This window comes from Folsomia candida, unplaced genomic scaffold (genome assembly GCF_002217175.1).
Source record: "Folsomia candida strain VU population unplaced genomic scaffold, ASM221717v1 Fcan01_Sc017, whole genome shotgun sequence".
Lineage (NCBI taxonomy): Eukaryota > Metazoa > Arthropoda > Collembola > Entomobryomorpha > Isotomidae > Folsomia > Folsomia candida.
In genome coordinates, this window is record NW_019091209.1 from 628,097 (window position 1) to 645,149 (window position 17,053).

General features: G+C 41.4%; 3 protein-coding genes and 2 long non-coding RNA genes across 5 annotated transcripts; 4 read left to right on the top strand and 1 right to left on the bottom strand.

Annotated features, from left to right (window-relative positions):
- Positions 1 to 197: 197 nt before the first annotated feature.
- On the top strand, positions 198 to 2,151 carry LOC110856856 (gastrula zinc finger protein XlCGF7.1-like). Its single transcript, XM_022105435.2, has 2 exons — positions 198 to 512; positions 595 to 2,151. The coding sequence occupies exon 2, from the start codon at positions 1,076 to 1,078 to the stop codon at positions 1,790 to 1,792; it is 717 nt and encodes a 238-aa protein (XP_021961127.1). The 5' UTR covers positions 198 to 512; positions 595 to 1,075; the 3' UTR covers positions 1,793 to 2,151.
- Positions 2,152 to 3,161: 1,010 nt separating this feature from the next.
- On the top strand, positions 3,162 to 4,146 carry LOC110856870. The gene is made up of 2 exons (XR_002548609.2): positions 3,162 to 3,451; positions 3,528 to 4,146. It is a non-coding gene; the product is annotated as an uncharacterized LOC110856870 (long non-coding RNA).
- Positions 4,147 to 6,306: 2,160 nt separating this feature from the next.
- Positions 6,307 to 8,086, top strand: LOC110856884 (zinc finger protein OZF). The gene is made up of 2 exons (XM_022105469.2): positions 6,307 to 6,681; positions 6,761 to 8,086. Exon 2 carries the CDS (start codon positions 6,827 to 6,829, stop codon positions 7,991 to 7,993), a length of 1,167 nt encoding a protein of 388 aa, XP_021961161.1. The 5' UTR covers positions 6,307 to 6,681; positions 6,761 to 6,826; the 3' UTR covers positions 7,994 to 8,086.
- Positions 8,087 to 10,357: 2,271 nt separating this feature from the next.
- LOC118437872 (zinc finger protein OZF-like) lies at positions 10,358 to 12,728 on the top strand. Its single transcript, XM_035857268.1, has 3 exons — positions 10,358 to 10,677; positions 10,751 to 11,546; positions 12,067 to 12,728. Exons 2-3 carry the CDS (start codon positions 10,817 to 10,819, stop codon positions 12,501 to 12,503), a joined length of 1,167 nt encoding a protein of 388 aa, XP_035713161.1. The 5' UTR covers positions 10,358 to 10,677; positions 10,751 to 10,816; the 3' UTR covers positions 12,504 to 12,728.
- Positions 12,729 to 14,340: 1,612 nt separating this feature from the next.
- On the bottom strand, positions 14,341 to 16,368 carry LOC110856900. Its single transcript, XR_002548610.2, has 3 exons — positions 16,354 to 16,368; positions 15,036 to 15,208; positions 14,341 to 14,959 (listed from the first exon to the last, which is right to left on the bottom strand). It is a non-coding gene; the product is annotated as an uncharacterized LOC110856900 (long non-coding RNA).
- Between the last annotated feature and the right edge of the window lie 685 nt (positions 16,369 to 17,053).

The following is a 17,053-nucleotide window of genomic DNA, read 5'->3' on the forward strand; positions in this document are numbered from 1 at the left end:
ATATTGCAGAGTCTCTTGGTAAAGGGAATGTCCTTATTTTCTTTTAGTACCCACTATGTACTTAAAACCAGTGGGGACCTCTCGTAGTTACAAACTCGCTACGTATGTACTTAAATTTGAGTACGCCTACCCTTATTTACCGAGGGCATTTTTAAGCGTGCACACAAAAGTTATTCTGCATTTTGTAGCTTTTCTGGTTGACTATGAGGAGGTTATTTCCAAGATTTGAGGGCTGTTGGGATATGCAGATAAGCGAAGCTACCTCTCGGAGGGAGACAGAGACCAGCAAGCTCCTCAGCAAACAAGAGCTCACTTCTCCCTCCAGTAATTTTACAAATTTTAAAAGTTTCCGACCAGTTTACATCGAGGAAAAAAGAGCAGCACATCGATCGCACAGTAAGGAAAGTTGGACGTCATTTGAAAATCGTGACGGAGCCTGAACCGCAAAATTTGGCGAGGGAACTATTCTTCGTATAATATACGGCAGATTCTAAAATTTTAAGGAGCCGTTGGTAAATAAGATTTCATTCGAAATTTGCATGTAAAATATGTAGTTTTCTACTCGGAATGCTGACGTTATTTTATTCTTTGCAGAGAAAAGGATCGGGAGAATTTCCGAGCAGAACGAGATGGAGATCAACCAAACGCACCAGAAATTCATCGAACGACCCAAAGCGCTCTTCTCCCCAACAGAGAATGTGGACCGTTTTCAAAGAATGAACGACTTCCTACTCACTCCGTCCAACCACGGCCAACATCACGTGACGATAACCACGTGCAGTCCTCAGATAACAGCAGGTCATCACAAGCCAATAAATTACCGCAAATTTGCAGAAAGCGGGGTCGTCACGTGGTGGAGAAAGTCTTCCCATGCAAAATCTGCCTTTGTCCCTTCGCCAACAGAACCAGTGCTCGCCTCCACGCCCGCACCCACCTCAACCCCCACGAGCAGTCGTCAGTTTTCCATGAGAAGTGCCCCCACTGCCAAAAAGTATTCTTCACTCGTCACCACTTTACCGACCACGTGAACGCGCACGAAGGTCGGAAGAACCACGCCTGCCCCGTTTGCAAACAGATGTTCACCCGCAAAGCAAATTTGACCACGCACCTCTTCGACCACTTGAGCGGCGAGGAGCGCGCGGAGGTGCGACAGGGCTGGCGACATGGCTGCTACTTCTGCACCAAACATTTCAAAAGTTTATCCTATCTCAGTTGTCATCTTGTGGTCCACACGAAGGAAAAAGTGGGCGGAAGATGTCACGTGTGTCGAAAAACGTTCTCCTCCAAACTAGGCATGACGAATCATTGGTTCGCCCATCTCTCCGAAGACGAGAAGGTCGTCCTCGTGAAGCAGGGGTCGAGTCGCGAGTGCCTATTCTGCCAGAAGAAATTCCCCGACAACGCCACTTATCATGCTCACCTGGTCTCCCACACGAAAGAAAAACCGTTCCGCTGCGACCAGTGTGGGGCGCTGTTCGGGCGTAATGGTGACTTAAAATTGCACGCGCGCATTCACACTTCCAACCCGAAACCGTTCAATTGCGACGAGTGTGACCTGGCTTTCAGTCAAAAACCACATCTGGCCAGGCACAAGAAGACAGTGCACCGGAAGCTGAAGGACTGCGCGTGCCCCGAGTGCGGCAAGAAGTTTGGGACGAAAAGTAACATGGTGCAACATGTGGACAGTGTTCATGCCAAAAGGAGACACCCCTGCCCCCACCACTGCGGGAGGACGTTCGCGAATATATCCAATCTTGGGAGACACTTGAGGAAGATTCATCCCCCAGAATGAAGTCCTTCAGCTTCCAAATGACCCCTCGTCAAATGTTTCCTTTCCCATTGTTTAAGATTTTCCGGATGTATTATGACACGATAATTATTCCCGTACGACTGATAAAAATGGCATAATTGAATTGTTAAGTTGTAAACATTATCCGATTTTTGTTACCTTTTTGACGATTTTTATGTAGTAGAGTCACCCTGTTTTAGATATATATTATGTATTTTTGAATTTCCTCATCATTTATGACAAGGTAACTATTCTCGTACGACTGATAAAAAATTGCATAATTGTAAACATGACGGACTTTTTGTTACCATTTTGACCACGACGATTTTTGTTTAGTAAAGTCATTCTATTTTATGTAAAACTCTGCTCGCTTCTCGCTCCCATTTTTCCATGCGCCGACACAAATGCAAGGCTGAAACAGGGACGACGACATATTTCATCGTGACGAGAAGAAAGGTCACTTTGTGCGTCACATGTAAATCGTGCAAGGCTCAGGTTGCGGGTTTCAGTTTCCGGTCACTTTGCATGAAACATCCAGAATAGAAAATATATAGGGAAAAATATTACAAGTTCTTTATAACGGCTTTTTTGCCAATCTATGCACAGATACATACATAAATATGTAACCTCTCATTAATTTCGAGCATTTTAGGGTTTCTGTAATAACACAAAATTTGGAAAGACGTTTCTTTTAACGCGGTTTCTTATTTGAGACATTAAGAACTTTCTAAACCATGCCGTATACTTATTTACACACCAATGCGCTCAAAATTATTGGGAGATTACATAACATACAAGTCAACGGGTTATTGAAAGATTCAATAAAGAAGAACTTGCAATATAGTGGCCCATTTTCTATTTTGGGCACTTTTGGACATTTGCGATGGGTAAAATTGTGTGTCCAAAACTGGTTAAAATTCGCTTTGAACGGCTGTTTAAAACCCAGCGCGTAAGAGGTTAAATGATTGATGAGGCTGTGCATTTCCTTTAAATATGCATTTGTCCATTAGCATGAACAAAAATTAAGAAATCCAGACTCGATTCTACGTAAAATTCCATTTGCCCAACCTTCGCTCAAATTCCATTTTGATAAAAAAACCCACATAATTCTGATATGAGTGTAATGACAAAAATACGTCACTCGGATATGAATTGTGATTCATAGCCAAATTTGAGAGATTGTGGATGCACGCAGATTTCTCCCAGAGGTGGAATGGAAAACCGGCTCAATTTGCATGGCATGTTTAATTACCACCGTCCTGCTTATTCCAGGATTTTGTAGCTTAATTCTCAGCACAGAAATTATTATCTGCATTTTGTTGGCTTTTTGGTAGGTCTGACTGTACGAGATTTGGATGTTGGTGGGATATGCAGATAAGCCAAGCCACCTCTTCGTTCGAGGAGACAGAGACCAACAAGCTCCACGCCAAACAAGAGCTCCCTTCCTGCTCCAGAAATTTTACCAATTTTTAAAATTTCCACCTAGTTCACATTGCGAAATAAATTCCAGAACGTCGTACGCGTAAAGAAATCCGAACGTTGGTTGACAATCTTGCAGAAGAAGGTTGAAAGGCAGGATTCGAGCAGGAGAAGATTCTTGATACTCAAGAACCGACTGCATCCCGAACACACGCCTTACGCCCAAATTTGAAAGAGTCGTTGGTAAGATTGCTGTCTTAATTTTCATGAAAAATCTGTACTTCTTCTCGGAATGCTGACGTAAAAATATTCTGTGCAGAAAAAGGGATCGATGCATTTTAACGGGTCAACTTCCGAGCAGAACGAGACGTTGTCGTTGGACGGAATGGAGGTTAACCAGAAAGCGGTCAAACGACAGAAGGCGCTCGTCCCCACGAAGGAGAAAGTCGACAAAGGGGAAAGTTCTCAAGAGAATGGGCGATTTCCTCCTCACTCCGTCCAAGCACCACGTGACGATAACCACGTGCACTCGCAGTCACCCAACATCACGTTATCCAAAGCCAAGAAAGTCTTCCCATGCAAAACATGCCTCCGTCCTTTCAACAACAAAACCAGTGCTCGCCTCCACGCCCGCACCCACCTCAACCCCCACGAACTAGAGCAGTCCTCATTTTTCCACGCAAGGTCCCCCACTGCGAAAAAGCGTTCTTCACTCGTAATTCGTTTGTCGACTGACCCCTCGTCAAATTTCATGTAATGTTTCCATACTTTAGATTTTTATATGTTCCCCATGTCACCATTTGTGACGAGATAATTATTCTCGTATGACTGATAAAAATAGAATAATGGAATTAGTAAGATGTAAACATGACCAAATTTTTGTTACCGTTTTGACCACGACGATTTTTATGTAGTAAAGTCATTCTTTTTATGTAAAACTCTGCTCGCGTCTCGCTCCCATTTTTTCATGTGCCGAGATAAATGCAAGGCTGGACCGGTGACGACGACACGGGACGAGAAGAAAGGTCAGGTTGTGCGTCACACTTAAATCGTGCAGGGCTCGCATTGCAGGTTACGGTTTCCAGTCACTTTGCATAACCCATTTTACATAACGGTAGTATAAAATGATTATGTACTCCATAAAAGTCACGTGGTAAATATAAACAACCACTTTGCATAACACATTTTTTCATATTATTATTAAGAAGCGTCAGCTACTTATTGTGATCACTTTGTCCGTCCGTCCGTAAGCAGGATATCTTTAGAATGGCTCAACATAATCACAAGCGGTTTTCGCCATTGTGCTTCTAATTTTTAGTTCTCGGTCGAGTTCGAAAATGAGGTCAATCGGACCACCCCCCACAGCGCCAGGGGGTGTGGTCCAAAATTAAATTCACGTTAATTTTCATATGGGGTATCATTTTAAAGGAAATTTGGCCACGAATTCAACATCAATATTTTTGACCTTATGACCTTGACGACGAGGTCAAAGGTCAAAAGATTCATAATTGTCATATGGGGTGTCATTTTAAAGGAAATTTGAATGCTATTTCAAGGACGTTAATATTTTTGACCTCATGACCGTTAGGACGAGGTCATATACGGAAACGTTAAAGGAAACTTAAATCGCTCTGACGCTACTTATTTACATTCGTTTGGAGGGTTTATTTTTAAATGTAATCACTTTTTAAAACGAAAATCATGTAGACAAACGAAACAAGAAGAAAGGTTATAAATCTCACACTTAAATCTCATAAGTATTTCAGTTTGCATATCGAAACGGATGAAGGTGGCAAAATAATTCTGCAAAAAATTATCGCAGTTAGTTTGCATATTAATTATCATGATACGCAGCATAAAACATTGATGAATGGTCGATCTAAAAATAAGCGAAATCAAGAACTCATCACAAACGAGGGAGGAATATTATTTAGTTTTACTATTTAAATAGCAGAGAGAGAGAGAGAGGAAAGTGTTAACCACTGGTCAAAACAACCATCAACAACCGGTTTTAACCAGTTTTGGACATCGCATTTTGGACGTCCAAAATGTTCAAAAGTGTCCAAAAATAGAAATTGGGCAAGTTCTTCGTTAGTGAATCTTTTGATAATCCGTTCACTTACATGCAATCTCCCACTAATTTTGAGCATATACAGCATGGTTTGGAAATTTCTTAATTTATTAAAATAAGAAAACCTGTGAAAGGAAAAGTTTTTCAAGATTTCGTTATATTGCTGACACACCAAAAATGCTCAGAATTAATGGGAAACTACATATCTGTGTAGATTTAGAATTGCAAAAAAAAGAAGTTAATAAAGAATTTGGAACATTTTGCCCCATTTTCCAATCTTGGACGCTTTTGCCCATTTCAGACGTTCAAGATTCCATGTCCAAAACTGATCAAAACGGTTTTGGACGGGGATTAAAACCACAGCGAAACCCTGCACAACACAAGCTCAATAATGCTTGATAAGGCTGCACGTTTCCCTTAAGTTAAATGTGCATGTATTGGTTTGCATGAGAAAATTAAGAAATCCAGACTCAATCACACATATGTATGTATGCATACCTGTTCACTTTCATTCATTTTACTAATTTTAATGATAGTGAATGAAAGTGAAACTACTGTCGTTTGAATGAAAATGACTGAAGGATTCAGTCATTTCATATGAATGACTGTGAATGAAAGGATCATTCACTCGAGTGAATGGGTGAAAAATGAAATGATCATTTCATTTTTCACCCTATGCTTAATACATGTGACGATGTAAGAAATGAAGTCAGATGAAGCGAAATGAAATCAATTTGAATGAAAATCTTCACTCAGAAATCGAGATGACTGACTTTTGAATGAATACTACATTTTTGAACGGGTATGTATGTATGTAGTATTACTTTTGTCCAGCTTTCGATCAAATTTCATTTTGATGAAAGCCCCACAAAATTCTTATATGAATGTAACACTAACAAGATATCACTCGGATAAGAGTGGAGGAAAGGAATTCAGATTCATAACCAAATTTCAGAGATTAAGTGGAGGTGGATGCACGCATATCTCTTCCAAAGGTGGACAAACGTCTGAATTTGCATATCACTGACTGAGCATCATCTCACGTTTGTCAAGATATTCTTGCTTAATTCTCCACACAGAAATTATTATTCTGCATTTTGCTGGCTTTTTGGTAGATCTCACAATATCTACGAGGTTATCTCCGAGACTTGTCTGTTGGTGGAAAGTGAAGATAAGCGAAGAACTCAGACAGAGACCAACAAGCACCTCGGAAAACTTGTCCAGAAATTTCACAAATTTTAAACACTTCCACCAAGAAAATGAGAGCAGAACGGCGCAAGTGAAGAAAGCTGAGTATCGGTTGAAAATTGTGGAGAAGCTTGAAACGCAGGATTCGAGGAGGGAAAGATTTTTTTTACTCGAGAAGCGACTGCATCACGAAAATTTGAAGAAAGAGTCGTTGGTAAATAGGATTGCATTCTTAATTTTCATACAAAATCTGTCCTTCGTTCCAAATACTGACTTAATAATCTTTTGTGTAGAGAAAGAGGTCCATCGTTGCTGGCGCTGAAACTTACGAGCAGAACGAGACGTTGCCGTTGGACGGGATGGAGGTCAACCGGAAGTTGCTCGGAGGACAGAAAGCGTTCCTCTCCACCACGGAGAAAGGGGAAAGTTTTCAAGAGGAGGGACACCTTCCTCCTCACTCCCTTCAACCGCACCCAACAGCACGTGACGATAACCACGTGCAGTTGCCTTCAGCCAAGAAAATACCGCAACTTGGGAGAAATCGTGGTGATCACGTGGTGGACAAAATCTTCTCATGCAAAATATGCCTTCGTCCCTTCACCAACGGAACCTCTGCTCGCTTCCACGTCCGCACCCACCTCAACCCCCAAGAGCTGGAGCAGTCCTCATTTTTCCATGAGAAATGCCCCCACTGCGAAAAAGTGTTCTTCGATCGTCAGCACTTTACCGGCCACTTGGCTGCGCACGAAGGTCGGAAGGACCACGCCTGCCCCACCTGCAAGCAGAAATTCACCTTCAAAGCAAATTTGACCGCGCATCTCTTCGTCCACCTGAGCCGGCAGGGCTGGCGACACGTCTGCTACTTCTGCACCAAACGCTTCAAAAGTCAATCCCATCTCGGTCGTCATCTTATCGGCCACACGAAGGAAAAAGTGGGCGGAAGGTGTCACACTTGTCGAAAAAGCTTCGTCTCCAAATATTCCCTGACCAGCCATCGTTTCGCCCACCTCTCCGAAGACGAGAAGGTCGCCCTCGTGAAGCAGGGTTCGAGTCGCGTGTGCCTCTTCTGTCAGAAGAAAATCCCCGATAACCGTACTTATCAAGTCCACCTTGTCTCCCACACGGGGGAGAAACCTTTCCGTTGCGACCAGTGTGGGGCGCTGTTCGGTCGTAATGGTGCCTTAAAATTGCACAAGCGCCTTCATACTTCTAACCCAAAGCCGTTTGAATGTGTCGAATGTGGTCAGGCCTTCACGCGAAAATATCATCTGACCGGACATAAGAAGCTAGTTCACCGGAAGTTGAAGGACTTCGCGTGCCCCGAGTGCCCCAAGAAGTTCGGGACGAAGGGTAATATGGTGAAACACGTGAACGGTGTTCACTTCAAAGAACGGCACCCTTGCCCCCACTGCGGGCACACATTCACGCAGAAAGGCAACCTTGAGAGGCATTTGAAGAAGCTTCATCCAGCAGAACAAAGTCCTTCAGCTGTCCTCGTTAAGCAACGGCATGTTTCCATACTTTAGATTTTCATATGTTCCTGCTTTCACGATTGATGACAAGATAATTATTTTCATGTGACTAATAAAAATGGAATAATTGAGTTACTAAATTGTAAACATGGCCCGATTTTTGTGTAGTAAAGTAATTCCATTTTGTATTAAAAAGAAAAAACTGTGCTCACGCCTCGCTCCCATTTTTCCATGCGCCGACACAAAATGCAAGGCTGGACCAGTGACGACAACATGTTTCATCGTGGCGAGAAGAACGGTCAATTTGTGCATCACACTTAAATCGTGCAGGGCTCAGGTTGAGGGTTGCATATCGAAAGGAACCAAGGTGAACTAATAATTCTTTAGGAAATCTCAGTTTGCATATTTTTATGATACGCACACCTCAGTAATTGAGGAAATTCCTCAGAGGAATGGTCGGTAAGTCTCTTATCGTGAGCATCCCATCCAAAGTATAAAACTAAAATACCAGTATAAATCTTATCCATGGAAAAATTTCGTTTTATCTGAGAAAACCATGCATTGTTTCTGCCAAATGGAAATAAAACATGCTTCAGAAGGAGGATGAGAACAAATCTAGCCACATATTTATGTAAATAGACAGATTTTGCATATTTCTCCCAGTAAGACATCGGAAATGGCATAAACGAGGTGACAACAAATGTAGGAAAACAATTTTCGAGATTTTGCATCCAAATTTCGTACAAGTTGGTCAATTTACATGGCACGAGCAGTGTTTCGTTTTGGCGTGGAAAACTAAATACTTTTGGAATGGACACCGTCCAAAACTGGTCAAAATAATTTTGGACGGCCAAAATATCGAAAATCGTCCCAAATCCTACAAGTTCTTCCTTATTACCGACTTTTTTGCAAAGCTATGCACAAATATGGAATCTAATCTCCCATAAATTTTGAGCATTTTGGTTGCTCTGTAATTTTGGAAAACTTTTCCTTTCACATGTTTTCTTATGAGAAATTTTCTAAACCATTCCGTGTCACAGACCAAAATTAATGGAAGATTGATCATAAGCACATACGTCAACGGATTTTCCAAAAATTTTAATAATGAAGAAGGAGTAACATTTGACCCACTTTCTATTTCGGACAGTTTTGGACATTTACTCCAAAATTCGGTGTCCAAAACTGGGTAAGACCGGTTTTGGGCAGTGGTTAAAACCACTGTACAACACAGTTAAATGCTTGATTAGGCTGCACAGTTCCTCTAAATTAAGTTTGCATGAGAAATGTTAAGAAATCCAGCAGACTCGATTCTACGCAAAATTTCATTCGCCCAACTTTCGCTCAAATTCCATTTTGACAAAAGCCACACATAATTCATAAGTGCAATGGCAAAAATATGTCACTCGGATATGAATTGTGATTCATGGTCAAATTTTAGAGATTGTGGATGCACACATATCCGTATTTCTCCCAGAGGTGGAAAACTGGCTCAATTTGCATTGCATATTTAAATAATCATCACCGTCCTGTAGAGGTGAAATGGATTACCAAAACGATAAATCCATCCAATCCAAAATCCATTTGGATTTATCCAATCCATCCAATCCATTCGAAATTTTGTAAAAACAATATCCAATTCAATCCATAACTTTCAAACCATTAAAAATCCAATCCAATTCAAACCAAAAACCAAAAATCTATATTATCCAGCACTAGTTTTAAATTAAACCACTAGAATCCAGTGTAAAAACATGGATATAACATGAATTTACAAAATCAGCAAAACTATATTTAAAAAAATACTATTGACTGGGAACTGGTTAAGGGTGATGGAATTTCTGCCCGCCAAAAACACGTGCCCATCTGATTAACATTGCGAGCGGGCTGAAATTCAAATCAAATCCATCACCCTTAACCAGTTCCCAGTCAATATCATGATATACACACCTAAGTATTATTAAATTTCGCTATATTTTTAATATAACAAAACTAGTTTATACGACCGCCAATTGACAGGCAAAAACTAGATGCCAACATTAGTGAATTTGGCTCTCCCTTCAAATGCCAATATGTTACCGACCAAACCAGCAATACACCCGCCTGCTTTAAGTTAAAAATATACGTAGATAAATACACAGATTTTAGAATATTCAAAATAACATAACGTCCTGGTTATGATTTCTATACAGAAAGTCACAGTGAAAATTCATAATTTTTCCACAACCGAAAATCCATCCAATCCAATCCAGATTTCCGATTATCCAATCCAATCCATATCCATGGATTGGATTGGATTCCAAATGGATTGGATAAAATGGATATCCATTTCACCTCTACCGTCCTGCTTAATCCAAGATTTTGTAGCTTAATTCTCAGCACAGAAATTATTATCTGCATTTTGTTGGCTTTTTGGTAGGTCTGACTGTTGGCTGTTGGTGGGATACGCAGCCAAGCCATCTCTCCGTCCGAGGGAGACAGAGACTTACAACCTCCCCAGCAAACAAGAGCTCCCTTTCTGCTCCAGAAATTTTACCAATTTTTAAAATTTCCACCTAGTTCACATTGCGAAAAAAATTCCAGAACGTCGTACGCGTAAAGAAATCCGAACGTTGGTTGACAATCTTGCAAGAAGGTTGAAAGGCAAGATTCGAGGAGGAGATTTTGCTACTCAAGAACCGACTGCATCCCGAACACACATCCCGAACGTCTTACCCCCAAATTTTAACAACGACCCGTTGGTAAGATTGCAATCTTAATTTTCATGGTAAATCTGTACTTCTAGTCCGAATGCTGACGTAATATTCTGTGCAGAGAAGCGGATCGACGCATTTTAACGGGGCAACTTCCGAGCAGAACGAGACGTTGTCGTTGGACGGAATGGAGGTTAACCAGAAAGCGGTCAAACGACAGAAGGCGCTCGTCCCCACGAATGAGAAAGTCGACAAAGGGGAAAGTTCTCAAGAGAATGGGCGATTTCCTCCTCACTCCGTCCAAGCACCACGTGACGATAACCACGTGCACTCGCCGTCATCCTACAGCAGGTCATCGAAAGTGGAGAAATTACCGCAAGTTGGCACTAAGAAAGTCATGTTATCCAAAGTCAAGAAAGTTTTTCCATGCAAAACATGCCTCCGTTCCTTCACTAACGCAACAAGTGCTCGCCTCCACGCCCGCACCCACCTCAACCCTCACGAGCTGGACCGGTCCTCATTTTTCCACTCGAGGTGCCCCCACTGCGAGAAAGTGTTCTTCAAACGTCACCACTTTACCGATCACGTGAACGCACACGAAGGCCGGAAGAACCACGCCTGCCACCTTTGCAACCAGAAATTTACCCAGAAAGCAACTTTGGCCGCGCATCTCTTGGTCCACCTGAGTCGCGAGGAGCGCGCGGAGGTGCGGCAGGGCTGGCGGCACGGCTGCTACTTCTGCACCAAACGGTTCAAAATTCCATCCCATCTCAGTTGTCATTTGGTGACCCACACCAAGGAAAAAGTTGGCGGAAAGTGTAACGTGTGTGGGAAAACTTTCTCCTCCAAATATTCCCTCACCAGACATCGGTTTGCCCATCGCAGCGAGGACGAGAAAATTGTATTCGTGAAGCAGGGTTCGGGTCGAGAGCAGGGTTCGGAAAACCCCGGGGTTTTTGTAGAAAAACCCAACCCCGGGGGTTTTTCCGGGGTTTTTGGGGTTTTTGTGGGTTTTTGTGGGTTTTTGTAGATTTTGGGGCAGGTTGAACCAGAATTCCTAAAATTATATATTAGAGATAAACTAATTTAGTATACAATTTTAACATGCAATTTTAACCGTTATCATTGATTTGGACTTTTACATCGAAAATTCATGTTTGACATGTAAACCTGGAAATATGCAATGACATTTGGAAATTCAAGTCGCAAATGAAAATTCTCAAAATTTCAAGATGAAGCAGAAAAGTTAATTAGCATTGATCTACGTTGTAGTTTAAGGGATTTTGTTTCAATCTGCCTCAAAATCCTACAAAAACCCCGGAAAAACCCACAAAAACCCGCGAAAACCCCATTAAGCATTAGGGTTTTTCCGGAGATTTGATACCCCAAAAACCCACAAAAACCCCAAAAACCCCAACCCACAAAAACCCGGGGTAGCGAACCCTGGTCGAGAGTGCTTATTCTGCCAGAAGAAATTCCCCGATAACGCCACTTATCACCTACACCTTGTCTCCCACACGAAGGAGAAACCCTTTCCCTGCGACCAATGTGGGAAGCTGTTCGGTCGTAATGGTGCCTTAAAATTGCACAAGCGCACTCACAGCGCGGATCCGCGACCATTCCAGTGCTCCGACTGCGACCAAGCGTTCACTACGAAACAAAATCTGGGCACCCACAAGAAGACGGTTCACCGGAAGGTGAAGGACTTCGAGTGCCCCGAGTGCGGCAAGAAGTTCGGCACAAAAGGTAACATGGTGACACATTTGAACACTGTTCACGGAAAAATACGACACCCCTGCCCCCACTGCGGGCACACGTTCGGGCAAAAAGGCAACCATGGGACGCACTTGAAGAAGGTTCATCCCCACGGATAAAGTCCTTCGTTTGTCGACTGACCCCTTGTCAAATTTCATGTAATATTTCCACACGTTAGATTTTTATATGTTCCCGATGTCACCATTTGTGACGAGATAATTATTCTCGTATGACTGATAAAAATGGAATAATTGAATTAGTAAGATGTAAACACGACCTAATTTTTGTTATCGTTTTGACCACGACGATTTTTATGGAGTAAAGACATCTTGTTTTATGTAAAACTCTGCTCGCTGCTCGCTCTATTTTTCCATGCGCCGACACAAATGCAACTCTGGACCAGTGACGACGACATATTTCATCGTGACGAGAAGAAGGGTCAGTTTTTGCATCACACTTAAATCGTGTAGGGCTCATGTTGCAGTTTCCGGTCACTTTGCATAACCCATTTTACATAACGGTAGTATAAAGTGATTATGTAATCATAAAAGTCACGTGGTAAATATAAACAACCACTTTGCATAACACATTTTCTCATATTATTATTTTTAAATGGAATGACTTCTTAAAACTAAAATCATGTAGACAAACGAAACAAGAAGAAAGGTTATAGTTTGTGTATCACACTTAAATCTCATATTGCAATTTGCATATCGAAACAGACGACGGTGACTAAATAATTCTGCAAAAAATTATCGTAGTCTGCATATTAATTATCATGATACGCAAACATAAAAAATTCATGAATTGCTTGTTCTAAAAATAAGCGAAATCACGAAATCATCACAAACGAGGGAGGAATATTATTTAGTTTTACTATTTAAATAGCAGAGAGAGAGAGAGAGGAAAGTGTTAACCACTGGTCAAAACAACCATCAACAACCGGTTTTAACAAGTTATGGACGTCCAAAATTTTCAAAAGTGCCCAAAAATAGAAATTTAGCAAGTTCTTCGTTAGTGAATCTTTTGATAATCCGTTCACTTACATGCAATCTCCCACTAATTTTGAGTATATGGTTTGGAAATTTTTTGAATTTCTTAAAATAAGAAAACATGTGAAAGGAAAAGTTTTTCCAGATTTCGTTATATTGCAGACACACCAAAAATGCTCAGAATTAATGGGAAATTAAATCTGTGCAGATTTAGAATTGCAAAAAAAGAAGTTAATAAACCCTCCAAACGAATGTAAATAAGTAGCGTCAGACCGATTCCAGTTTCCTTTAAAGTTTCCGTATATGACCTCGTCCCAACGGTCAAGAGGTCAAAAATATTAACGTCCTTGAAATCGCAGTCAAATTTCCTTCAAAATGATACCCCATATGACAGTTATGTATTTTTTGACCTTTGACCTCGTCCTTAAGGTCACGAGGTCAAAAATATTGATGTTGAATTCGTGGCCAAATTTCCTTTAAAATGATACCCCATATGAAAATTAACGTGAATTTAATTTTGGACCACACCCCCTGGCGCTGTGGGGGGTGGTCCGATTGACCTCATTTTCGAACTCGACCGAGAACTAAAAATTAGAAGCACAATGGCGAAAACCGCTTGTGATTATGTTGAGCCATTCTAAAGATATCCTGCTTACGGACGGACGGACAAAGTGATCACAATAAGTAGCTGACGCTTCTTAATAATAATATGAAAAAATGTGTTATGCAAAGTGGTTGTTTATATTTACCACGTGACTTTTATGGAGTACATAATCATTTTATACTACCGTTATGTAAAATGGGTTATGCAAAGTGACTGGAAACCGTAACCTGCAATGCGAGCCCTGCACGATTTAAGTGTGACGCACAACCTGACCTTTCTTCTCGTCCCGTGTCGTCGTCACCGGTCCAGCCTTGCATTTATCTCGGCACATGAAAAAATGGGAGCGAGACGCGAGCAGAGTTTTACATAAAAAGAATGACTTTACTACATAAAAATCGTCGTGGTCAAAACGGTAACAAAAATTTGGTCATGTTTACATCTTACTAATTCCATTATTCTATTTTTATCAGTCATACGAGAATAATTATCTCGTCACAAATGGTGACATGGGGAACATATAAAAATCTAAAGTATGGAAACATTACATGAAATTTGACGAGGGGTCAGTCGACAAACGAATTACGAGTGAAGAACGCTTTTTCGCAGTGGGGGACCTTGCGTGGAAAAATGAGGACTGCTCTAGTTCGTGGGGGTTGAGGTGGGTGCGGGCGTGGAGGCGAGCACTGGTTTTGTTGTTGAAAGGACGGAGGCATGTTTTGCATGGGAAGACTTTCTTGGCTTTGGATAACGTGATGTTGGGTGACTGCGAGTGCACGTGGTTATCGTCACGTGGTGCTTGGACGGAGTGAGGAGGAAATCGCCCATTCTCTTGAGAACTTTCCCCTTTGTCGACTTTCTCCTTCGTGGGGACGAGCGCCTTCTGTCGTTTGACCGCTTTCTGGTTAACCTCCATTCCGTCCAACGACAACGTCTCGTTCTGCTCGGAAGTTGACCCGTTAAAATGCATCGATCCCTTTTTCTGCACAGAATATTTTTACGTCAGCATTCCGAGAAGAAGTACAGATTTTTCATGAAAATTAAGACAGCAATCTTACCAACGACTCTTTCAAATTTGGGCGTAAGGCGTGTGTTCGGGATGCAGTCGGTTCTTGAGTATCAAGAATCTTCTCCTGCTCGAATCCTGCCTTTCAACCTTCTTCTGCAAGATTGTCAACCAATCTCATATTGCAATTTGCATATCGAAACAGACGACGGTGACTAAATAATTCTGCAAAAAATTATCGTAGTCTGCATATTAATTATCATGATACGCAAACATAAAAAATTCATGAATTGCTTGTTCTAAAAATAAGCGAAATCACGAAATCATCACAAACGAGGGAGGAATATTATTTAGTTTTACTATTTAAATAGCAGAGAGAGAGAGAGAGGAAAGTGTTAACCACTGGTCAAAACAACCATCAACAACCGGTTTTAACAAGTTATGGACGTCCAAAATTTTCAAAAGTGCCCAAAAATAGAAATTTAGCAAGTTCTTCGTTAGTGAATCTTTTGATAATCCGTTCACTTACATGCAATCTCCCACTAATTTTGAGTATATGGTTTGGAAATTTTTTGAATTTCTTAAAATAAGAAAACATGTGAAAGGAAAAGTTTTTCCAGATTTCGTTATATTGCAGACACACCAAAAATGCTCAGAATTAATGGGAAATTAAATCTGTGCAGATTTAGAATTGCAAAAAAAGAAGTTAATAAACCCTCCAAACGAATGTAAATAAGTAGCGTCAGACCGATTCCAGTTTCCTTTAAAGTTTCCGTATATGACCTCGTCCCAACGGTCAAGAGGTCAAAAATATTAACGTCCTTGAAATCGCAGTCAAATTTCCTTCAAAATGATACCCCATATGACAGTTATGTATTTTTTGACCTTTGACCTCGTCCTTAAGGTCACGAGGTCAAAAATTTTAACGCCATTGAATTCGTGGTGAAATTTCCTTTAAAATGACACCCCATATGAAAATTAACATCCAATTTAATTTCGACCACACCCACTAGCGCCGTGGGGTGTGGTCCGATTGACCCCATTTTCGAACTCGACCGAGAACTAAAAAATAGAAACACAATGGCGAAAACGGGGTTTGATTATATTTACTCGTTGTTGAGATATCCTGCTGACGGACGGACAGACGGACGGACAAAACGATCACAATAAGTAGCTGACGCTACTTAATAAAGAATTTGGAACATTTTGCCCCATTTTCCAGTCTTGGACGCTTTTGGCCATTTCAGGCGTTTAAAATTCCGTGTCCAAAACTGATCAAAACGGTTTGGACAGTGGTTAAAACTACAGCGAAACCCTGTACAACACAAGTTCAATGCTTGATAAGGCTGCACGTTTCCCTTAAGGCTTACCCTCAAGCTCGGAGGAGTGAGTTGGGTTTGGAGCAATATCCCAGTTTCAACCTTCTCTCTCGCTTTGCAGAATACATTGTAGTGCCTATCTCGAAACTTCGCATCGACCCTGTGGGGGGGAGGAGTCGACCTCAGGGGGCATAATAGTGGAATATGTTGCACTCGTCTTTCTGCGTCTGATGGTATTTTTTCAAATTTTTTGGACTCGCGCGAAGGGCTGCAAATGGTTTACCAGTCTACATAAGGTTACATTACTAAGGATACATTGATGGTAAACATTTGCAGCCCTTCGCGCGAGTCCAAAAAATTTGAAAAAATACCATCAGACGCAGAAAGACGAGTGCAACATATTCCACTATTATGCCCCCTGAGGTCGACTCCTCCCCCCCACAGGGTCGATGCGAAGTTTCGAGATAGGCACTACAATGTATTCTGCAAAGCGAGAGAGAAGGTTGAAACTGGGATATTGCTCCAAACCCAACTCACTCCTCCGAGCTTGAGGGTAAGCCTTAAGTTAAATGTGCAAGCATCGTTTTGCATGAGGAAAGTAAGAAATCCAGACTCAATCATATCCAGAATTCCTCTTGTCCAGCTTTCGCTCAAATTTCATTTTGATGAAAGCCCCACAAAATTCTTATATGAATGTAACACTAACAAGATATCACTCGGATAAGAGTGGAGGAAAGGAATTCAGATTCAT